This window comes from Cetorhinus maximus, chromosome 18 (assembly GCF_964194155.1).
Source record: "Cetorhinus maximus chromosome 18, sCetMax3.hap1.1, whole genome shotgun sequence".
Classification (NCBI taxonomy): Eukaryota; Metazoa; Chordata; class Chondrichthyes; order Lamniformes; family Cetorhinidae; genus Cetorhinus; species Cetorhinus maximus.
In genome coordinates, this window is record NC_135896.1 from 50,655,368 (window position 1) to 50,680,197 (window position 24,830).

General features: G+C 44.9%; 2 protein-coding genes across 2 annotated transcripts in view; both read right to left on the reverse strand.

Moving 5' to 3' along the window:
• Positions 1-4,088, reverse strand: part of LOC144693164 (factor associated with metabolism and energy-like) — a 52,286-nt gene extending 48,198 nt beyond the window's left edge. The window contains exons 1-2 of the mRNA XM_078562697.1: positions 3,803-4,088; positions 3,236-3,318 (exon numbers count right to left, since the gene is read on the reverse strand). Of these exons, the coding sequence (XP_078418823.1) occupies positions 3,236-3,318; positions 3,803-4,058 (339 nt within the window). The 5' untranslated portion in view covers positions 4,059-4,088. The remainder of the gene's footprint in view (positions 1-3,235; positions 3,319-3,802) is intronic.
• Positions 4,089-6,842: 2,754 nt separating this feature from the next.
• Positions 6,843-24,830, reverse strand: part of slc35f4 (solute carrier family 35 member F4) — a 234,629-nt gene continuing 216,641 nt past the window's right edge. The window contains exons 5-7 of the mRNA XM_078562696.1: positions 23,338-23,530; positions 12,456-12,545; positions 6,843-7,444 (exon numbers count right to left, since the gene is read on the reverse strand). Coding sequence (XP_078418822.1) covers positions 7,203-7,444; positions 12,456-12,545; positions 23,338-23,530 — 525 coding nt within the window. The 3' untranslated portion in view covers positions 6,843-7,202. The remainder of the gene's footprint in view (positions 7,445-12,455; positions 12,546-23,337; positions 23,531-24,830) is intronic.

Sequence of the window (24,830 nt, forward strand, 5' to 3'; positions counted from 1 at the left end):
ATCGTTCAGAGCCAAGAATGCACATGACGAGATCCTATGAGGCATGGGAACGAGGGTCATTCCACAAGCACAATCAGCATTAGGTGCAGGCATTACTGATATGGAGCATAATGTTGAAATGGGCCACTCACTGTGGTGAGATGGCAGCACACTGCACAGAAGAGAGGCCCAGGATAGAGACAATTGCGAAAAGTGGGTGCAGGAATCAAGGTATCACGTGATTGACAGTAACACATCTCACCATAAGAAGGAGGCATAGACAAGAGGAGATATGAAATGATTGTGAGTCTATTTACATTTGTGAACATTATATACATGTGGTTAACACCCTGCCAACATTGTACAACTACATCTTCACTTTCTTTGCCCTGCTGTTACTTCTTGGTACTCCCCCGGCTTCCACAGTGGAGCTGGAGATAGCCTGCTGACTGCTACGCCCTGTTGTCTGTGATGACCTTGGCAAGCGTCCTCTGGAGGGCTGAGACCTGGTGGGTCCCAGCCTGCTTTTGGGGTCCTGCTGTGGAGCTGGTGCACCTTCCTTGGCCTGTGGAGCTGGAACTGATAAAGTCATAGGAAGAGGGGATTTGGATCAGCCAGAAAATCCCGGAGTCACCTGGGTACATGACCCCGGAGGGTCAAGCTGCTAGTCCTGCTCCCTTTGGGTGGCCCAGGGCTCCTGGCTGACTCCTTGAAGAGAAGGGGCAGCCCAAGTGAGATTGAGTGCCCTGCAGCCCTCTTGTGCTGACACTGGATGACACCAAAAGTTACAGCATTGGAGTGCAGCACCTGCAGCAGTGCAGGACCGATGTCCTGGACCAACATCTCCATGGCAGCCGTCAATCTGCCGGTGTTGACCACAGTGCATTGGCATGCCGGTGCTATCACCTCGGACTGAAGGTGGATGGACTCCTCCTTTGTGCGTTGCAATCAGGAATGCAGTGGACATCCCTTCCTGATGCTCCCGAGTTTGCCTTTGCAGCTCCAGCAACTGAATTAGGATGAGTCCAGTGGCTCGTCATCAGACTCAGACTCAGCAGAATTGTGGCCTTCAGTAGCCCTCCGCGTGCCGCAGACCTCTGATGTCCCTGACTTCACCTGCTGTGGACTAAACTGTGTGCTGTGCTCGCCACATTGTGATCCCAAGGCTGCTCTAGACTAGGTGCCACTGAGGTGTGTATCTCTGAGCTGGTGGAGGGTGTGGTGAGTGCTGTGATGGGCCTTCGAAGGTGCTGTACTCAGGATCCTCCTCCGAGAAGTCTTCAGGGCTGGATTTGAGGGCCTCGCTCGCGATGCCCTCGGCAGCTTCCCAGAGGCATCTACTAAAGAAAGGAGAATGATTTGTGCATGGCAGGTGACTCTGAAACAGGAGAAATCACTCTCAGTGTAGCTGTCTGATGGATATTCTAGTTAAGGATCCTTGCTTGAGTGTGCGCCGCTAACCTCACTGTCAGCACAGGCACGGTCTACACCCTCCATGGCCAGCTCTATGGCTCTATTCTCGAACCTTGATCTCGGGAGCTCCACCCCCGGTCTGGGACTTCTCCTTCTTGTTGTAAGCCAGCTTGTCCCGCATGAAGACAGATGGCGAGAGTGTGAACAAGACGCATGCGAGGGCAGACAATAAGGATGCCAGGCACGTGTGGGTGGCAAGTGGAGCCCTGGACAGGATTAAGATGCAAACTCCAGAGGAGATGAGGTCAGTTGGAGATGTGAGGGTGTGTGGGAGTGAGAGGTGATGTCCCTTGAGGTGGCAGCGAGAGAGATCCTTGCGAATGTGTGATGGGCTTGTGAGTGTGTGAATAGATGAGATGGTTGACTTACCCTGGTGAAATGGATGAGATCGTTCGTCCTCTTCCTGCACTTGGTGGCTGACCTCTTCTGCAGGGCATTTGCACTGACCACCGCTGCGGCTGCCTCTAAAGCCAGGTTGGTCACCTTGGTGGAAGGCCCGCAGTCAGAGCAGGGGTAGAGGGCAATGAGGTGGGCTTCAACTGTGTTCAACAGCTGCAACAGAGAGGCACCACTGAATTTGGGCGCAGCATGCTTTCTGCATTTGGCAGCTGTATCGTCACTGGAGCAGCTGCAGAGAGTGCGAACGCTGTGCAGAGGCGAAGTTTAAATATGACACCTGGAGTTAGGGAGCGCTAAGGTCACGGCAGGGTGGAAGAATCAGATGCTGCCACCAGCGGGACGACGTGTTCCTGTGGATGAATAATTAATCAGCTGCGATGCGGACAATTCACCACAAAAAGCCACCATTGTGGCTGGCGGGTGGAACGCCATTTTTCCTGCCTATCGGACTTCGCACATTTCAGGGAAAATCCCAGCCTCTGGTTTATCCCAGTTTACATTTTATGAGCCTGAAGATTTGAAAAGTTCTTACTTAGTGTTATTACCCCTTTGATGAATAAATTCAACATTATTCTACCTGTTAGTTTCAGCTGCCTGATATTGGTTAAAATGATTGACAAACGAGTTTCAAACACTATGTACAGCCCATAAATGTAGAACACTTGGGTACTCCCATGTCGATAAAGAATATGCAGCATAACACATCATTTTCAACAGCCTACCTAACAATATGACACTACATCATCCAGCAGTTATTAACACTGATCATGTGTAGCTGAGTGAGGTTACCTGTTCAAGTGCCATATGGTTGAAAGGTCGTCAAGCTGAAACATTAACTCTGTTTTTCTCTCTCCACAGATGCTGCCCGACCTGCTGAGTACTTCAGCATTTTCTGTTTTTATTTCAGATTTCCAGCATCTGCAGTGTTTTGCTTTTGCCATATGGAGGATCTTTCCATATCCAGACAGGCAGACAGCCCTTTCCAGGTCAGATGCATAATGACACAATGAGGATTGGCCTCACCCATATCTGAATAATGAGAGTTTTTGCTTGGCCTTTAGGACAAAGTTTTGACAGGCCATAACCTAAAAGGTGTTTTAAGTTTCTTCTTTCAAGAGGGGAAAAGTAGAAAATCAATAAAATGAGATTAAATTACACACACAAAAAGGTAACATTTAAAACCGGGGCCGAACGGACTGAAGAGGGGGGACCTTGTTTATAAGCTGACTGGGTAGAAAAGGGCTGATCATTTCCCAGGTCCTTCAGACTGAAGTTTCCTTCTGTTTTTGGCCTTAAAAGTTGTTTCGTCCTCTGATTAACTTAGAGCTGATCCAACGCGCTGACGGGTGCAAAATAGTTGACTCACCTCAAATACTTCACTCACCTCAAATCTTCGAGGAGGGTGTTTTTTAATGATGCTCTTTTCCCCGTCGTCTAACGTGACATCAATCGAGATGGGCCTGGGCACTTAAAAGATGGATACAATTTGTCAAAAAATCACACGTGGCCTCGTGAAACATTAACGGTGCAGGAACTGTTGACCGCTTTGTCCTCTAGGAAAAAATACCATAGCAATATGCAAATCTATAGACAATAATTAACAAATTAAAATGCACTCCAAGGGAATATTGACAAATCCCTGGGTCCCCTGATCCATTCCACTGAACTTGGAAGGCAGGAGACGACAGAGCTTGTAAACCTGCTCAGTGCATAATGTATTTACACAAATAGTTTCCCCCGTAAGGAGAACTTCTCTGACCAATACAAGATTATGTGTGTGTCCGCGACTAAACCGTCTGGAAAAAGTGAATCTTTCCTGTTGTAAAAAAGGAAACAATTGGGCGAAAGTGAATAAAAGCTGACTGGGGTTGAAAGCCCCCGTGCTGAGCCAGCACCGAGCACAAGCTGCTTCAGGGCAGGTCCAAGTGGGTTGCTTTATTGGTGCACTTACCTTGCCTGAGGCTGGGCAGGGCGCGAGCGCCACATCCCACCTCCGTCAAGGGAGGGAGTTCGCTGACTCTCCACCGATGAGCTGCCTTCAGGTGGCCGTGGGTCAGAAAGTCCCCGGCGGCCACAAGCGAACCCTCCGGCCCGCGACAGGCGGAGCTGCCGTCCCGTTCGCCTCTGGGGCAAGTACCCGCTTCTCCTGCCGGCACCGGAGTCACCTTGATCACCTTGTGATGGGCTTTGGACCAGCCCGAGCCCATCTTCCCTCCGGGCTGTCTAAAGTATCAAGGCTCAGGGAGCTTTCAGACGATGACTGTGTGTGTGTGTGTGTTTGTGTGTTAGTTGCGGGTTTTAGTCCACGGATCTAGGCGGGAGATTTACATTGCAGTGATCAACCAGGGAATTCTGCAACTTCTGTTACCGGGGTAACGCCACAAGCTCTGCCCCTGTTACTCACTAGCACAGGTTAAAGAGTTACCAACCCTGTTCCTGTCAGTAACTCCAAGCGCCCTCTCAGCCTGTTAAATGATAAACTCAGTCACGCCTGGCCTGCAGAGACACCAGGGATTAATCTATTAAGGGTACGTTGTTGCACTATGCTCCTGGCCTGGTTACTTTGTTCATTCCTTGTTTTAGCATCGAAAGATAGAGTGAGGGAATAAGGCACAAGATTATGCCCTTCCAACAGTTAGTCAGCAAATTTAATTTCTCCCTGCATGCAACCACTACCTGAATCTGTGGTACTGCCTCCAGAACTCTGAATAGTCAACCTGTGTCAATCCCTCAGAACTCTTATTCCATTTCCCAAGTCTCCTCTTCACCCTGCTCACCTCCATAACTAAAGACATTAGAGAAAACCTGAGGAATGCTGTGGTTAGTGAACCAATAAACCCTTCAAGAACTATTGAGCAGAGGGCACCAGATGGACCTTTACACCTTAAATCGTCAACAAAATACCAGCTAGAAGTTTACCATCAATATCTGGGGAATATAAGAATGAGTATAGGTGGTTTCTGACTATATGGCTGTTTGTTTATGTAATTTAATGGCCATTTAAGGGAATAAACTTTTTTCTATAGAAATAGAGTTTCTTTTTGCAGTATCAATGACAGAGGCTTGAATGAGTGTTTAATTAGATTGTTACAGGTTTAATGTTTTCATACCTGCATTGCTATTGCATGGCTCCATACTGGGTGAGATGCTATGGATAATACATGGTGGGCATGGAGGGGACATGGTGTGGCATGGGGATCTGAGGGGTCATAGAGGAGCCTAGGGGATCTGAGGGAGCATGGGAAATCTGAGGGGCATAGAAGTGGCATAGGGAAATATGAGAGGGCATGGAGGGGGCATGAGATAGCATGGGCATGCAGGGAGCATGAGGTAGGTGGGGGTGGTGGGTGAGCCTTCTAAGCAGCACACCTCCACACCCAGGCTCCTCCTGCACTCCATCATGGCTCACAAATCATATTGTGAACCCAAACCCTGTGTGAAAAGATGAAAATCCTAGGCAAAGTAAGTCATGAGTAGGGTGTGCATTTTGGACATCAGGAAAGGGCCCGACTCACATTTTGCAACAAAGAATCTGGCCCCCAGGCTCAATAAAGAAGGTTGAGAGGGGAATTGAAACAGCAAATAAGGGAAGCAAAGAGAGTATGAGAAAACACGGGAGGCTAATATTAAGAGGAACATAAAAGCCTTCTAGAGGTATATAAATAGCAAAAGGGTGGTAAAAAGTGGAGTGGAGCCAATTAGGGACCAAAAAAAGATCTACACATGGAGGCAGGTGGTATAGCTGGGGTATTACATGAATACTTTGTATCTGTCTTTACCAAGAACGAAGATTCTGCCCAGCTCATGGTGAAAGAGGAAATAGTTCAGCTGTGGGAATAGGGAATATTTAAAAATTTGAAGGCTGTTTTCAGCTATGTAGAACAACCAATTATCTTTCTAAAATTGGCAGAAGAAATATATGTATTCATAGAACTTGGTAATTCAGCCAATCACGCCTGTGCCGGCTTTTTGAAAAAGCTTTTTAATTAGCCCCACTCCCTTGCTTTTTCCTCATAGTCCAGCAACTCTTTCATTTTCAGAAATACATGCACTTCCCTTCAGAAAGTTACTATTGAATCCATTTCCACCACCCTTTCAGGCAATGTATTTATGATCATAACAAGTAGCTGAGTAAAAGATATTCTCCTCATTTTCCCATTCCCCACCTTCCTCCAAGGATGCTTATTATCTTAAATCAGTGTCCTCTGATTTCTGATCCTCCCACTAGTGGAAACAGTTTCTGCAGATCTACTTTTATCAAAACCAACGTGGAACAGAAGTTCAGGACCCTAGCGGCTGTCACAGGAAGGGCTACCCTGTGACTGGTTTGGGGCTCCAGATTTGCCTGCAAAGTGACAGAGCTTGGTTACAGCCTCCTCACTGAAGCAGGAGAGGGGGGAGGGGGTGGGTTATGAGTAGTGGAGTTGTAGCTGGTGCACATGTGAACAGAGATTAACTGAGCTGATGGTTAGAAGCCTTACTTTGACAATCCAGGGAAGGTCATCACACTTCTTTTACCATTGCAGCCAGGTCCTAGGGGCTAAGTTCCTGAAATCAACTTCCTGAGTTATCTCTTCCCATTGCCAATGCATTTGTTGTCTGGAAGATTCTCTGTCCCCTGAGGAGTATAGATCTCCCTCCCCTTGCCAACTGCCTGAACAAGGACCTCCCATGTTACATGTGAGAATCTGCAAGTCTTCCAGTTATGTCGTCCAGTTTCAAGTACGTCCTGCTACCTATAGGTACGATTCATCTCCCCTTTAAGGAGGTGCAGGCTACCTTTAAGTGGCATCAGTGAATTCTAATTTCCTGCCCACAGTCCCCCAAACAGCCACACTGCCAATAAGCAGCATGGGCAGCACTGACTATGTGCCAGTCTCATTATAATGAACTGCCAGCACAAATCTCCCATGCATTAACTGCAGCACTTAAACAGTATTCAAATAAGTCATAGTATGACCTATACAAGACAAAGCAGGACACTTTTACATGTGCTCTATAGGTATTTTATTTTGATTCTGTTAGAATACAATTGAATGCAGTAACGACAATCAAAAAGAAAAAATGCTCTTTTTAACCAAAGAGTTGTATCATTAAATAAATAATAGAAAACCCAATGCAAGGACCTTTACAAAAACTTTATTAGACATTAACACCCATTCCCATGTAACTTTATAAAGTTTGAATTGCAATAATGTATTCTTTATAATTTATTAACTATTATACTTATATTGTATACCATAGATCTTTGCTTCAAAAAGTAATACTGTCATAATAGCATACTAAGTCTCACAAAACTAAATTATATTCACAGAATATACATCTTCGTGCATTTAAAAACTTAGCTGCTTTTAAGCTAAAGGAATTGAAACTGTTCCATTTGCCCTGCTTCTGCTTCGGGTGTGGACACTGGACTCTGTGGTGTCTTCTGTTTGTTCTTCATTTTTCTTCTCTTTTAATCTGTTTATAAACCTTAAAGTTATTTCATCCCATTCTTCAGGAAGAAGCATGAGCAGGAAGCCGATGCATATGATACTAGTTGCAGTCAACCTCACCATACTGAATATTACCTCATGTTTCATAAGGTCGACAGCTGTGTAAAAAAGGTATCATTCAATTAAAATGTTTCTGTACAATTTATTAGTAATGTTGCAAATTGAATGTAGTCTAACCTTGTATAGTTGTGGAAACAAAATGCAATTTAATAGTTATTCAGAAATTACTCAAAATGAGTCCTTGAATTATCCTGTTGTTTCCTTCTGTATGTTTCATGCTTAAAAATATTACATTTCACATCTGGCTTATTTGAGTATTCCATCTGAACATGACTCAGTCTAAGAAATCAGGGGCTGGGTTTTACATACCCCCACCAGGCATGTTTTCCCACCACCTTCCCGCCCACCACCGAACTCACCCCCATAACACGGCAGGTGGGTGGGCGCCATTTAAATAAATAATCAAAGGTCAACTGAGCTTGTTAACCAGCCAATTGACTCCAATAATACACTGACCACGCCATAACACAGTTGGCTTGGTCAGTCGGCCGGGAATGGGTAAAGTTGAAGCGCATGGAATAAAAGGGACAGTGGCAACACGGGTACAAACTTAGCTGAGTGATAGGAAATAGAGAATAATCTCCTCAAATAACTTACAAGCAGAGGCCACTGATAGTTATTTGGTGAAGGAACTCTGGCTGTTTTCTTTTCTCTACCTTAACAGCTCTTTTTCGGACTGGAGGAAAGTATTCAGTGAGGTTCTTCAGCGGTCAGTACGGGGACCACTAGTTTTCTTGATATATATCTTAATGACCTCAGAAGATGACAGGGCACTCTACTTAAAACATTAACTTGGTTTTTTTCCACAGCTGCTGCCTGACCTGCTGAGTTTTCCCAACATTTTTTGTTTTCATTTCAGATTTCCAGTATCCACAGTATTTTACTTTTGTATGGGATCCTGGGCTTAATGAATAGAGGCATAGAGTACAAAAGCAAGGAAGTCATGGTGGAGTATTATTTGCAATTCTGGGCACTGCACTTTAGGAAGAATGTGAAGGATTTAGATGGGGGTACACAAAAAAAATTGATGAGGATGGTTACTGGAATGGGGGAATTTGAGTCTTGGGTTCTTGGTCAAATTGGAGAAGCTGGTGTTATTCTCAGAAAGGGTTGAAAGGGGGTTTGATAGAAGTGTTCAAAATCATGAGGGTCTAGACAAAGCAGCTAGGGAGAAACTGTTCCCATTGGCAGAATGGTCAAAAACCAGAGGACACCGATATAAGGTGAAAGGCAAAAGAACCAATGGTGACCTGAGGAAAAAGCTTCTAATGCAGAGTGTGGTTAGGATCTGGAATGCACTGCCTGAGAATGCAGTGGAGGCAGATTCAATCATGGCTTCAAAAGCGAATTGGATAAGTACCTGAAGACAGCAAAATTGCAGGGCTAGGGAGTGGAATGAGCTGATTTGCTATTGAAGAGAGCCAGAACAGACATGATGGGCCAAATGCCTCCTTCTGTGTTGTAACTTTTATGATTCTAAACATAAATGCTGAGATTTTTAAATTGAATGAATTGAGGCAAACAGATTAGCATAGCTTTCACAATGGGTATTACAGTTAAAGAAAAGTCAATAAAATGCCTGAAGTAGCAATTAAAGGAGAGATTTTTGCTTCAGTGGTTGTGCTGGTGTGCTACTGGGAAAGAGAATGGCAAATTCACTGCCCTAACAATGCAACAGGACTGTGAAGCTCTGCATCTTGTAAGGAACATATCTTGTTATTTCTGTCGGACTGCTGTAAAGGACATATCTTTGTATTTCTGTTGGACTGTGGATTTAAAACTACAAAGGCTGCAGTTTGAAAGACATTTCTAATGGAACAGGATAAGATATATATACAATGTTGCAGTCTTGGAACAGAGTGTGCCATGAAAGAGAGGATGGTGCTAGAAAGGAGTCCTGGACCAAGGGAGCTGCTTGACAACAGCATTTTAATTGGCTCCTGACCAGGTGATCAGGTTTTGTGTGAGAGCAGGACAGCAGAATAGCTCCTAGCCTGAAAGGAATAAGTCCTGAAACCTCTTTCTCCTGTGTGTGGAAGATTCCAGTAATTCCACAATAATAGCTAGCTGGCTTTTTCTCCTCATATCTCTACAACTTGTTCTCTCTTTGAAAACTCCTGTCAAGAGGCAAAGGGGAAAATCACTGTTAGAATCATTGAAAGGCAAGTGCTCAACCAGTGAACTAAAGACTGAAAGTACTGTAAGACCACCTTGTGTCATCAGCAAGAACTGAAAAGAATTTGGAAGACATTGACGAAAATCAACCCATCGAACCATCTTCCGATTAGGCACTTTACAGCCTTCCGGACTTAACATTGAGTTCAACAACTTCAGGCCATGAACTCTCTCCTCTATCTACACCCCTTTTTAATCCCTTTTGCAAAATTCATTTTTAATTTTTATCCACTTATTTTTATTCATTTTTATTCATTTATTCATTGTTTTATCCCCCTTTTTTACCCCCTTATCCCATTTTCGATCCCTTATTCCCCCCACCACTGCCCCTCCCCCCACCCCAACCCCACAAGGGCCATCTGTTACTTGTGCATGTTGTTCTTTTCATAGTGCTTACCATTGTCCTGCTATTATCACATTCTGTGTTCTTACCTTAATGCCACTATCAGCACCTTTTTTAGCCCTTACCACTACCATTAACAATCCCTTTGTCCTTTTGTTCATGACATTTTTGTCAATCTCTCCTTTGCCCCCACCTATCGCTGGCCTTCTATCCAACTTCACCTGCTCCACTCCCCCTTAAACAGTATAAATTTCATCACATTTCTACTTCTCTGTAGCTCTGAAGGAGGGTCATACGGACTCAAAACGGCAACTGTTTCCCTCTCCACAGGTGAGGTCAGACCTGCTAAGTTTTTAAAGCATTTTCTGTTTTTGTTGCCATCAAATCCTGTACTCGGAATTGATGCTATTGAGCTGTTTTATCCCACCCTTAAAATCCACGCTTTTTTGTGTGTCTTTTGTGTTTGTATGTGTATGTGTATAGGGATTTAAGAAGGGGTAGAGTTTAGGTTATAGAGTTAGAAATTAGCCGTTCATAGTTCTTTCTTTTGGCACTGGTTAATGACAGTTTGTTCAATAAACAGTTATCTACTTATTAACTTTACAAACCTGGTGCTCATATTCTGTTAACATAAATTAAAAAGTTAGGTAGAATTGGGTGGTTTGATCAAACTTTTCACATTTGTTGCAGCTCAGGGAACAGCGGGGATTAATATTACAGCACAATATCCCCAGTGAGTGGTGACAATCTCCTGATTGGCCAATGATAATAATGCAAGGAGCTCACGTTGCAGACACATACAGGTTTTTAAAGTGAGCAAACATCATGCAACAAGGGTCAGAGCCTCCTTCCTCTTCTATATTTTCCATGGTTTGCTGCAGAAATGTCTTATCACCACTAAAGGCTGATTTAGGGAAATAGATTTTCAGACTCACACTTGGTGTTCCTCACAAATCGTTTTTAAATGCATTGGGGCTGAATGTGATGCATTATGTTTTAGGTTTGCTTTAGTTGCAATTTTTTTTTGGTGTATATCTTTTGGCCATTTTGTTGTTCAACTGTGGACAGCTGAGCTCACCCAACCTCCACAAAAAACTTTCAAAGCAGAGGCCACTGACAGTTATTTTCTGGCTGTTTTCTTTTCTCTTTGCTAACCCAGAGTAATTAATGTCATTTATAATAGCCTTACTTTGTTGCTAGCTGAGATCCTAATTAACAATCATGGTTAATGTCAACAGATAAATAGCAATCATTTGTTTGATCTGAACTGTGGAACCGAACCCAGGGAAAGAGTAATGGCTTTAGCAAGGATAAGGGGTGGGAGGAGCATAGTTTGTGAAGAAAAAATAAGTAGACTAGCGTATAAAAAATAGTAAAACTGGATGGTTTTAATGGCATTTTTCATCCAGAATTGGTTGTATCTGTTACAAGTGGATTAGGCAACTGGATATAAAAATTGTGAAAGTCTCACAAGAATAGTAACTAGTAAGAACTTCACAATTTTCAACATGTTTTTGTCCAAGGGATTGATACACCGATGATGTAAAAGACCAAGCAACATTGCAACTGCAAAATGGAAAAGCCCAGCAAACTGCATGACTCAAGAGGGAATCAATGCACATTAAACCGGGGATATCTTACTCAATGGAATGAAAACAGGTCGGCTCTATAAAAGGTTAGGTGATTCACTCTTCAAGATTACCATCCAAACAGTGAAGGCAAAATTCAATGGCCAGAATCTTACGCTGTTGTGCAGGCATGCGCCCAACCTGGAATCATGTCAAATCGCACGAGAAGATGTTGGGCACACATCCCAACGTCATCGCGCTCACGTACAACCTTACAGTCATCAGAAGCGCGCCCGCCGACAATTAAGCAGGCAATTAAGCCCATTTAGCAGCCACTTGTCAATGAATTTACGTGGCCCGTCCACTTTTACAGTTGGCAGATGGGCCAAATGGCCAGGCAGCCTTCACATTTTCACTGAAAACTACATCCAATGCAGAACAAAATGTCCGAGGTTGAATAAAACAAAATAAGATGTTGGAAGGATGATCTGCTATGTAGTCTGCTGCCAGGTGCTTGAATTTACAGTATTGTCACAGTTTGCAGCAATTTATTGAGCTCATTGCATTTTTAAATTACTGCAGCTCGCTGAGGCAGCAGCCGTCAGCCTTCAGGGAGCGCAAGCCCACACCCTCCCTTCTCTCGGCATCCGCCCTTTTCCTGCCCCCACCCTGCACCCCTCCACCAGCAGCGCTGAGCCTTTCTCAGCATGCATTTCACGCTGGACGTAAATTGGCCAGTCAGTGTGAAATTGCGTTTGGGGGCCAATCACAGGCAGAAGCGCATTTCGCGTCCGCTTCCAGGCCCACCGATCGCACGCGCCTGACGAACGTAAGATTCCGGCCAATGCTATTGTTTTATCACAAGTGTAATTTTTTTTAACCAAGAGGATAGGAAAATCATTTGGTACTTTTGCTCAACAGTGAAAGAACAGGAGAGCAGTGCACAGTGAGGAAAAACATTACCTGCATTTCCAGGGACACTCAGTACAGTTCCAATTGAAATGAGTATAGGATAAGTTAATACAACACCGACATTCACAAGAACATTGAAGGCTGTACAAAGAAAGAAAATGAGACAGGTATTTAAATTCTGATAAATTATTTCCATCATTTTCACTCTTAGGGAGATATCAGACAGTTATTTTGTTCACTAAATAAACAACAATTTGGCTTTGGAAACTGATCTGAATTTGTGTTTCAATGGGTATGGATTTCAACCAAACAAACCCAAGTGCAAAAATAAGACTACTGAGTGTCAAAATTTATCTTCACGAAGAATATAATTAGTTCATGCCCAAACCCAGTATCAGCAATGGGAACAGCAGCAATGGATAACTGGAATCCTGCCCAAGCCAATAATAATGCCTTCTGCTGCAACTTGTGTGAACTCTGTTCTCTCAGTCAAAACATTCTTAATAAAATTCATATCTTAGTTAAAACACATTGGCCCATATTTCGTAATGAGAATAACAATAAGGCTATCGGCACAGCCATTATAAAGAGTAAATCAGACAGCAACTTCCAGCGACTACATAAAAGTGGACATCAGGAAGTCCTGTTCAAGCTTCCCTGCTCCTCCACAAATTTTGTTCAAACAGTCTCTCGCCAAGAGACTCAGCACTGAAACACATGAGGGATGTGAAGTTGTGGTACTTACCGACTAGCTACCCACTAAACACATCAGAAAGTTAAGGCTTGTCCATTCAAGTGTAAATGAATTTTTAAGGGTGTATTACCGTCGCTGGGTCAAAATCCTGGAACTGCCTCCGTAACAGCACTGTGGGTGTACCTACACCACATGGACTGCAGCGGTTCAAGAAGGCAGCTCACCACCATCTTCTCAAGGGCAATTAGGGATTGGCAATAAATGCCAGCTTAGCCAACGAAGCCACATGCCCTGGATGAATAAAAAAATTACTGACAACCTCTCTGGCATTAACATTTACCTTTAAAAATGTAGTGTCTCATTCCTTCAGATTTTAATTATTGTTGGAAGCATTCGGAGTGGGAAGATTGTGATGTTAGCCAGTGTCTATTGTGGTTTTGACACCTGACCTGCCATTTTAGACTTTGCGGGTCCTTTCCCTCTTAAACACACATGAGGGAATCCCCACTGGTGCTATTTAAAGGGACCATGATTCAACTGGTGAGGTGCTTTTGACTTTCCTTTGCTGCTGCAGATTTAGTTGAAGGCGCTGTGTATTGAGTTGATGGAGGAGCTCACAAAATTCTTTCAGTCAGGTAGGAATGGCGTTGGACCTTAGCAAGGAGTGGTATGGATTTGAAAGGCCTCTAAACAGGAAACCTGTTAGCAATTATGGCAACTATAGTTGCTGTTTCTTTTGGATTGCAGCATGTTTTGCAGATGGAGCAGAGACGAGTGACTGTTTGCAGTGGGAGGAGGAGGCAGGCTCTCAACAGAAGGTCAGACCCACATACTGTCTTCGAAGACCACTTCTCCCAATTCCCCTCAGACAGCCATAGTGTCTGCAGTGTCTATACTTCACCAAGGAGGTGGTCACTGTCCCAACAACCACCCCCCAACCCTTCTCCCACCACCCCCGCCCCCCCTTCTCCCACCCCCCCTTAAACCAGCTTATATTTCACCCCTCTCCTATTTTTACTTAATTCTGTTGAAGGGTCATGAGGACTCGAAACGGCAACTGTACTCTTCTCCGCCATTGCTGCCAAGTTTTTCCAGGTATTTCTGTTTCTGGTCACTGAACTGTGATGCTTCCTCAATCCAGGCCTGCAGCCACAGAGTAGCGTAAGAACGAAGCACAAGGACAGTGCTACCTATGGCCCTCAAGGTAACAGTGACCCTCAATTTCTATGTCTCAGAACATTTCCAGGCTAGAGCTAGCAACATCGCAAACATCACAGAGTTTTCTGTGCATTGCTGTACCACTGAGGTCCTTTATGCAATGAAAGGGGCCTTTGACAATACAAGGCTAAGTAGGAATGCAAGCTGTGAGGAGGACACAAAGAGGCTGCAAAGCGATATAGACAGGTTAAGTGAGTGGGCAACAAAGCGGTAGATATAATGTGAAAAAGTGTGAAGTTGTTTACTTTGGTAATAGGAATAGAAAAGCAGATTTTTTTTTTAAAAGGTGTGAAACTTGTAAATGCTGTTGTTCAGAGGGCCTTGGTTGTGCTCGTACAAGGAACACAGGAAGTTAGCATGGAGGTACAGAAAGCAATTAGGAGGGCAAATGACATATTGGTTTTTATTGCAAGGGGATTGTAGTACAAGAATGAAGAAGTCTTGCTACAATTGGACAGGGTGAGATCATACCTGGAATACTGAGTGCAGTTTTGGTCTCCATATTTAAGGGAGGATATACTTACATTGGAGGCATTACAGCAAAGGTTCGCTAGATTGATCCCTGGGATAAGAGGGTTGTCCAATGATGAGAGGTTGAGTAAACTGGGCCTATGTCTGGACTTTAGAAGAACGAGAGGTGATCTTATTGAAACATATAAGATTCTAAAGGGACTTGACAGGGTAGACACCAAGAGATTGTTTCTGCTGGCTGAGGAATCTAGAACATAGGGACACAGTGTCAGGATAAGGGGCCGATCATTTACGATTGATTTGAAGAGAAATTTCTTCACTGAAAAGATTGTGAATCCTTGGAATTCTGTACCACAGAGGGTTGTGGATTCTCCACTGTTGGATATATTTAAGGTTGAGATAGACAGATTTTGGTCTCTCAGGGAATCAAGGGATATGCGGAGTGGGCAGAGAAGTGGAATTGAAGCAGAAGATCAGCCAATTCATATTGAATGGTTGAGCAGGCTCATCAGGCTGCATGGTGTACTCCTGCTCCTATTTATCTGTTCTTATGTTCATTGTCTTCTCTCTAAGCAGAGAGAATCAGGAGGAGTGGGCACATGGATTTACTCAGATATTGGGCCCCCAGTAGTGTAGGGAGCCATCAGTTGCTCTGCAGGCTCCATCTCAATATCTCAATCACTGCAAAGGGTGTGCAAATGTGTGTGTGTGTGTTTGGCAAGGGTGGTGGGGGGTGGGGGGGGGGGGGGGGGGGAGACAGGAAGAAAGGAAGAGAGAAAGAGACAGATGATAGTTTACTGATAATGTCACTGGACTAGTAATCCAGAGGCCCAGGCTAATGCTCTGGGGGCATGGGTTCAAGTCCCACCACAGCAGCTGGTGGAATTTAAATTAAATTAATAAAGCTGGAGCATAAAGCTAGTCTCTGTCATGGTGACCATGACAGCTATCATTAATTGTTGTAAAAACCCATCTGGTTCACTAATGCCCTTTAGGTAAGGAAATCTGTCATTTTTACCTGGCCTAGCCTAAATGTGACTCCAGGCCCATAGCTATGTGGTTGACTCTTAAATGGCCGAGCAGGCCACTCAGTTCAAGGAATGGGCAACAAATGTTGGCCTTGCCAGTGATGCCCATATCCCATGAAAGGATAGAAGCTTCATGATCATGCAGTTGGTGTGTAATCAAGCACAGGCCTATCTGTTGATGAATTCTTGCTATCCTGGCAGCAATTCTGATGATTTTATCCTGTGCCAGTCAGTCATTCCCACCATCTTTGAGCCACCAGAGGGTTGCCACATGGTGGCTGCTGCACACGTGGTTAATGAGTGACCCAAGGCCTGAGCACACGTGGATAGATCTCCTTCAATGACAGCGATCCTGTGCCAGGAAGGTTGTGGAACAGACCACTGGTATCCTCAAGCAATGGTTACACTGCCTTGGCCATACAGGACTCACCAGAGCATGTCTTGCGGTTCGTGGTGGTCTGCTGCATCTTCCACAATCTGGCAATATTGAGGGCAGCCTTTGCCACCAGAGTTTTGGTGACCACCTCAGGAGGAGGAGGAAGTGAAGGTGGAAGGGAGGAGGCATACAGGATATATCACTCTGGATTGACTGTCATGAACTTCTGTCAGACTCTAGTGAAAAACTTTACCTGTGGAAAAAGGTTCCAAATTACAGTTGCTCCACGCTTCTGGAACTTTCCATCCTTCTGTTATAAACCATCACAGTGTCCTCAGTCAAAATCCCGAAATAAAACACACCTCAAACCAACCATCCCATACCAGCTTTATTCCACTTCTAATAATACATAGGCCAGAATTTTACATCTCGTGGGTAGGTGCGAGCCTGACCCAAACGGACATGAAATAGCGCAAGATGACGTCAGGCAAGCATTCCAACGTCATCCTGCAAGCGAGCAATCTTTAGGTCGGCGGGTGCGTGCGGGTGTCGGAGCCACGCCTGCCAACAATTAAAGGGTCACTGACGGCCATTAAAAAGGCAACTGATCCTGATTTAACGTTGCTCGTGCGATTTCGCGCTCATCGCACGGGCAGCCTACCTTTAACGAAACCTCATCCAAGGGTGGGATAAAAAGGGTCAGCAGCATTGCCATTGTGAGTAGTGAGGAGTTTAGGAGATAGTTTGCTGCTGGCTGCTTATTTGAACTTGACAGTACCATCTCTGTTCTGAGCTTCAGTACTTCCAGGCATTATTTCAGGACTCATTGGTGTCTCCAAGGCCCCCCAAGAATTTTGACCATGTGGACCCAACCAGGCACCAGGAAATCTTCTGTTACCCTGGTAATGGGGATTGTGCTCTCCACTGGTAGCACCTCCTCTGAGAAGGAAGAGAGGGGCAGAAGGGAGGGGAGGCCAGGTGTCCCAATTCAGCTTCCAGGAGGGACCTGTAGGAGGAGAGGCGCAGGCACATGAAGCGTAGGGCCAGATGGTAGTCCAAGGCGGAAGGGACCGCAGAAGATGCTACTATCCTGTTGCCAGGGTTTATAGGCAGCAATGCACCTACCTCAACACATGCGAGGTGCAATGCCGAAGGAGGCTCTACCTCTCCAGAGAGACTGTGACCTCTATTTGTCAGATAACTGGGCCTGAGATCAGCTCCGACTGTGTGGGTGGAAACCCCATGCCAGTGGCTCTGAAGGTCACAGTGGCCCTCAACTTCTATGCCTCCGGCTTTTTCCAGGAGTCAGTGGAGGATCTGTGTGGTCTCCCAATCAGCTGCCCACAGCTGCATCAAGCTGGTGACTGATGCTCTGTTCAGGTGGATAATGACATTTATTCATTTCCGTACAGACGAGGCCAGCCAGCTAAGCGAGCCAGAGGGTTTGCAGCGACTGTTAGGTTATCGACAGCAACATTTGGCCATCAAGGTGCCAGCAGGTCAGCGGATTTCTTCGTCAACAGGAAGGGATTCCACTCAATGAACATCGAGATAGTGTGTGACCACAAGACACAGATTCTGCAAGTCTGTGCAAGGTACCCTGGCAGCTCCCATGACACTTACATCCTCAAACATTCACAGGTGCCGAGGTTCTTCACTGCTCCAGCCCAACTGGATGGATGGCTGCTGGGTGACACAGGCTATCCATTGAAAAGGTGGCTTATGACTGTTAGGAAATAGAGATAGTTTAAGTAAGGTATATTGGTATTTGTAGGTGTTAGGAATGAGTTTTAGCTTTAAAGTTTAAATTTGATTTGTATTTCTGTTTCCGTGTGTTAGTAAAGGTCTAATTGAGTTTTAGTTTCACTTTAAAAAGGTGCATGCATTTCTAATGAGGTTTTTTACAACTGTTGCAGCTAGGTTAAACAAACAAGAGTAGAAGAATTGGGCTGTTGCCTAGCCACAGGGATCCACAGAGGCAGGCCCCTCCCAGACACACACAGAAAAGCTAAAAACAGCAGTTTGTTTTGGAAGTTGTTGGAGTTCAGCTGGTATTGAAGATAGCTGCCAGAGAAGCAGACTAGAAGAGGCAGATAGCCAGTTCCAAGCTAAAGTTGGTTGAACGTAGCTGCCAGAGAGAGACTGGAGCAAGAGGGACAGATAGCCAGTCCCAAGCTAAGGAAAAACCCCAAAAATCCAGACGGATGGAACAGGGGAAAGTCCCAAACAGACCTTCTAGTCAAAGAAAAGACAGGAACCTGAAAAAGGTCCTGTTAAGTGAAGTTAAGAGTGAGGAGCAGAGAGAGAAAGGCTCCAAACTTCAGATTTAAAGAGACAAAAGCTGCTTAAAGCAGATTTAAAGCAAGAACAGCTTGCAAGAATGTCCAACGAGATAGCTGAAGGTCTATAACTCTTTGCTATGAGCATGTGAAGCAGTGGTACTGTTGACAGCTGAGTCGGTGAGAGAGAGTGTGTGGAAGACAGCTTGAATGCATGTGGTGAGCCAGGGAAGAGGAACATAGGAAGAAGAGTTCAAAACCCTGGAGGTGAACCCTGGTGGAAGGCATCAGAGAGAAAGCGTCAGTTTGGGAGAAGATTCCAAGGTGAGGTCTTGGAGAGTGGAGATTGGAAACCCTTGTGTGAAGGACAGAATTCTGAAGGACTCACAGTTGGCTCACAGTGTGACAAGCGTCTGGTGGGGAGCTGAGGAGAGATCCATAGTATCTCATTGAGGTGACATCTGTCACTTGGTTTCAGCGTGTGATGTGTCTGACCACAGGGTGCCTATTGGTTTACATGAAATGTGTATTTACCGTGAACATTAAAGGATAAAGTAGCTTTTGCAACTTGTATTATCCTTACAAACCTGTATATATCTGTAAAGGTATAGTTGTGGGTAAAGGAGTATTGTAATATAGTTCATCTTTAGTTTAATAAATGTTAAATTATTAGCTGACTCTGTTCAGTAGCCACTCTCCACGTATCTAAACAAAAAAATTAAAAGTTAGGGTCTATCAAACTGGGTTCCACCCTGGGATCGGTCTTGTCCAGGGGTAATCTCAGCTGGGATCATAACAATGACACCTCTCCGCTACCCAAGAACAGAGACAGAGCATCGTTATAATATGAGTCATGCCTCCACAAGGGCGATGATAGAGAGGACCATTGGTCTTCTGAAATTGCGTTTCTGATGCCTGGACCATTCAGGGTGAGCACTACAATACCCCCCAGGGCGGGTGTCACTTATGGTGGTTGCATGCTGTAGTCTCCACAATCTAGCACTGGCAAGGTGGTGGTTAGGGGCCCCACTGGAGGAAGAGAATCTTAAGGCTGTTCCACAGGCCACAGAGGATAAATCCAGTAGTGAGTCAGAAAAGGAGCCCAGTGAGGAGAATGGTGAGGACGTGGAGGCAGAGCTTTGGATCCTTCAAGGAGGCAGGGGCACCAGGGAAGCCTTCATCCAACGCTCCTTCAGCTAGGCTGCTAAAGATCCTCTTCCACCTCATGCCAGGGGTGCCGTCTCCATCCCGGATGTCTGAAATGACCCTTTCCTTTGAACCCAGAGTCCACTCAGTGCCTGAGCAATAAAGTTTAGAGCCACTCATGTCCAGCATGAGATACTGGCCTGCCCTGCAACTACAAAACAAGTGAAGCATACTCAGCCCATTAAGACAAAAGCAAAATTTATATCATGTTGGCACTCACATTGAATGAACATAACAATATACAGTGTTAATGGTCACACCAGTAAACATATTAACAAAACATGGCAGAACAGAAGATCACCCATGAACAGTCCCTCTTGTGTTCATGGTGCCTTAAACTTACGTTTTGCGAGTGCTGCGTCTTGTTGCCCCACACCCTATTCCTGCCCACCCCGCTAGCAGCTGCATTAGAGGCAGCCTGCTGAGTCTGCTCTCCTGTTGGCCTTAATGACCTTGGCGGTCGTCCTCTGGCCAGTGGAGCCTGTGCTGGCCCCGCCTGGAATGCTCCATCCAGTGCCACGACTGGCCTCTCCCCAGTCATCACAGCCTCATCAGATGCCACGTTCACTGGTAGAGGGGCGGAGGAGCTGCTGCCATCATCCAGAGCACCCTGAGAGGAGCCCGCAGAGACGACCAGCAGCTTGTGTGCAAATGTGAGGTCACTCTGGACCTCCCTGCTCGCCATTAATGGATGGGAACCTAGCTGGGATACAGGGTGTCTCATCCATCTCTCACACTGGCACTGACCACCTGAGGTCAGTACCTGTGTGAGGGCTTGCAGGTCCGAGCGGAACCCCAGGAACCCTTGATTCTATCCCTGGAGCCGCTTCTCCATGAGAGTCACCACTCTCTCAATGGAGGAGGCAGTGCGCTCGGTGATGAGGGTCAACGCAGTGCTCACGCTCCACATGGACTCCTCCACAACAGAGACCATGGCAGGCATACCCTCATGGATCTCCACCAGATCTTTCTGCATATCCCGCTGGACATCCAGCATCTGCCACCTAATGGATGACTCCAGAGGCTCATCATCTGCCTTCAACCCAGCGTCATCCAGGTCTCCAGCAGTCCTCCGACTGCTTGTGCCTTGGGCACTCTCTGCCTCCGCCTGCACCTCAAGCAAGTGTGAAGTGCCCTGACCACTATGCTCCGGCATTTTAGCCAACGATCTGATGCCCATCAAGGTGCTGGTATCTGTGCTGGTGCTTGGTGCAGAGAGGAGGTGTGATGCAGGTGCATCAAAAATCCTCTGGCGTCAAGGGTTGCTCTTCGGGGTCTAGTGTTCGAGGACGAGCTGGCAATTCTAAGGGAAAACAATGACATGTCATTCATTTAAGTCATTACTGTCACTGTGCATGCCAAGTGCCCTGGTGAGACAATGGAGATCTGCATCATGATGCCATCGTCTTTCAATGTTAAATGGGGACTCCAGGTTTGAGGCTCGCATTAATGATGAGACTACACAAGAATGTTTGCAGAATCTGACACTCTCACCTCTGTGTACTGCACTCTTACCTTCATCAGAGACCCCTGCTTCTCCACGACCGGCTGACCGAGTTGGGTGGCGGCACTCCAGCTCCATGGCATCCATCTTGCACCTCGTCAGAATGAGGAGGTTTGGGGGCCCTCTGCCTGTCTTAGCTCTTTTGTTGTTGTTATGGCTTCTCTTCTCCTGAAATGACAGAGGAGCATTAATTTGTTCACTCTCTACCTGCAGCGCCATTGCAGCCTGGCCAACACCCCCTCCACCCCCGGGGCACTTTGCAAGGCACATCCGAGTCATGACCCTCGACCTGCAAGGCACTCAGACCAAGCAGCCAGGTCTCACCCCCTTGGCCGCCTTCGGTGTCAGCGTCAGTGCCAGTTGGCACTCACTGACACCCCTGAGCTGTGCGGGTGGGCGGCCAACCCTTAACACTTCTCCACACTGATCCATGCCAACTCGGTACTCACCCTTGCCGAGCGCAGCAATCGTTGAACTTTCTGCAGCACTGCACACGTTTGCGCCGCACAACGTCATGGCCGCTGACCTCGGCTGCCATCTCTTCCCAGGTATTTTTTGTCAGGTGCAGTGGCCTCCTCCAGCTGTACCTGGCTGTCCCGCCTGACACTAACCTCCTCCACAAGCACCGCAAGGCACCCGCCCAAGAAACGGGGGGCCGAGTGCCTATTCGACTTGCCCTTCCGCCTGATGTTTCCAGTCACTGGTGAGGCCATTGTTTGAGTGAATGGTTTCCTGAACAGACTCCAAAGATTCTCTCCTGGCAGCCTTCAGGGAGCTGCCTCTGCTGGTTTTAAAGTGACTGCCAGGTCACCATTGGACCCAGCACCCGACAGGCTCCCGCCCCTGCCCGGCCCTTCCCGGCCATTGAGAGGACACGTTTCATGCTGGGTGGACCTTAAATGGTCTTCCAGTGTGAAATCGCATTTCCAACACAAGCGCGGCCGGGAGTGGATTCTACATCCGCTCCTGCCGACTGGGCACGCATGCCAAGCATGAAGTTCATGTCACAGTCTCACCAAGCACACCTGGTCAAAAAAAAAGAGTAGCATCTGGAGCTCCAGAATTTCTTGTGGAGATTTGAAGCAGCCAGAACCTGGCACTCCCTCCACGCCACTGCCCTCATTTCACTCATGTCTCTGGGGACTTTGGTGACATCCCCACAATGTCAATAATCCGTTTGTCTTGCCCACTGCCCTCTCACCATCAAATTTAGTGGGGTCAACTGCTGCATTTGTGCGCCAGTACAACTCAATATTTAAGCCAGGAAGCACCCCATCACACCACCACCCACCCACCCTGTCACCACCCTAAGGGATTCTCAGGGCCCAGATCTTTTCTATCCACAGTATTTGTCTATAGCTGTGAATTGAGAAGCCACTATTCAAATAAAGGGATGAGCATCCTTTTGTGAAATAAAATTAAAAATTATAAAATGCTCATATGAGAAACTAAAGAACTTGCATTTGGATAGCATCTTTCCTGCCCTCAGGACATCTCAAGGTTCTTCATGCTTAATTAATTACTTTTTAAGTGTTATCACTGACAACAGGTCATTGACCTAAAACATTAACTCTGTTTCTTTCTCCACAGATGCTGCCCAAATTGATGAGTATTTCCAGCATTTACAAAATAATTATTTTATATTAGAAAATTAGCACATGACTGGATATTTAATAGAGGGAGTTTAGGGACAATTTTGTATATTTTAACTTTTTTGTCTATCATGTGTATACCAAGAAAAGAGACAAGATAAATATTAGCATGAGCTTTATGATTAATAAAGCGATGCTAAGAACAGTCTCTCAGGGCCCTTAAAGTTCTTCATCTGAAACAACTAGTTACACTAGCACTAATACTCATAATGCAGTGTATTTAGAATGTTGTTTCTGGAAGCAAACTATACTGTAACAATCGTTTTCACTTTGTGCAAATGTGCTCAATGATAATTAGAGTTCTCTGAAATTATACTGAATTGTGCAGTAAGAGTCACAAAATCTTATTCATCAAAAATACTGTAAATGTGCAATTAAAATGTAAAGAAAACCATGAAGCAAATTATAAATCAGATTATATAGAATTCGTTTTGTTATTTTCAGGATAGGAGTAAGAAATTAATAGGTTTCTAAAGTATATTGAAGAAGCATCCAAATCACATACCTAACCAAAGCCCAGCAACACCACAGAGGTAACCCCAAGGCAAAGCAGAAAATGAGGACCAGTACTCCACTTTCGTAAAATACAGTATAACTGGTGCAGATGATATGAAAATTAAATTGAAGAAACCCAGTGTAGAAATGAAATAGGCAGCTTCTCCAAAATTTGCACTTCCAAGAAACATTTTAAATAGAACCTGAAAGAGATAAAAGAAAATCAAATTGAGGACACCAGAGACTCCTGAATAGGATTTCTTTAATGGTAAAAGCAAATTGCAATCAAACCATTTAATCAACCAAGGTAAATTATCTAATATCTGTATTCATCATGCACTTTACAAATTATGGAGAGAGGACAATGTATACCATCAATAACATTTCATTGCAGTTGGCATGGGTTAAAAAAAACTACTTTGATTGTCGAAGGGTGGCCCAAAGGGTATGAAATTTAACTGCTGGAGAAGCGTTACCAGGCCCACGCTCCAGTTGATCCTTCTAAGAGAAGGAGGCCAACAAGGGTGCAGGAATAATGTACCTTTGTCAAAAATAAATAAATCCTGGTCTTATAATGGAGTTGCACATTCTGTGCATACATTGATTGTTGCTATTAGAAACTTGTCGGCCATTCCCTATGTGAGGCACACAAGTGTGATGTTTGTTACTATCTTATAGTCTTCCATAGTTTTCTACACTATGGAAGACTATAAGATAGTACATTTCTACACTAGCCACCCTGATCTTGCCTCTTGACTTATATAAGACCATAAATTGTATGGAAAAGGTCAATCTGGAAAATTACTGTAAATTACAATGTAAGTGTAGGGTAAGAATCAAAGGTATAACTAGTAAAAAGGTAAATTTATGGCTGATTTAAGTGTGTATTCATACAAACAGCAATCAATACATCAAATGGAGTAAGGGTCAATGGAAGGCTGCAGTGGGGAGATTTTTGGATCACTAACATAGGTCTAATCGCCTTCCTCTCTGTAATTATTTTGTGATCTAGTCCTAGAGTCATGTTTTAATTTGAAGCAATAAATTTATCTTTTCTGTGTGATTATATCTTGCATAGTTCAACACATACACCATAAAATTATGTCCTTTCAAGGCTAAAAAATCCATAGTTTTTCTAGTTCTTCATGATAATTTATTCCTGTGATGGCAACAATCAATCTCATAGCAACGTATGTATTATAATAATTTAGCTTATTTTTGATTTTTTTAATTGCCAAGCTTCATGCAGTCATGAGTTTTGCACTTAATCCTACTCACTGTCAGCAATTCAGCCGTGCCCAGAAGTAAATATTTTTATTTATTTAGAAACGAGGATAAAAGGTTAAGGCTCATTTGACAGGACAGCTGTAAAATTGTTGGTGCTGATAAAGATCAAAGGAGAAACAGAATAAAAGTTACATAAGGATACAGTGAAATTATACATTTCTGCAAGGAATAGTCCCTGTTGCATTTTTGGTAGATATTTTGATGCTAGAGTCAATT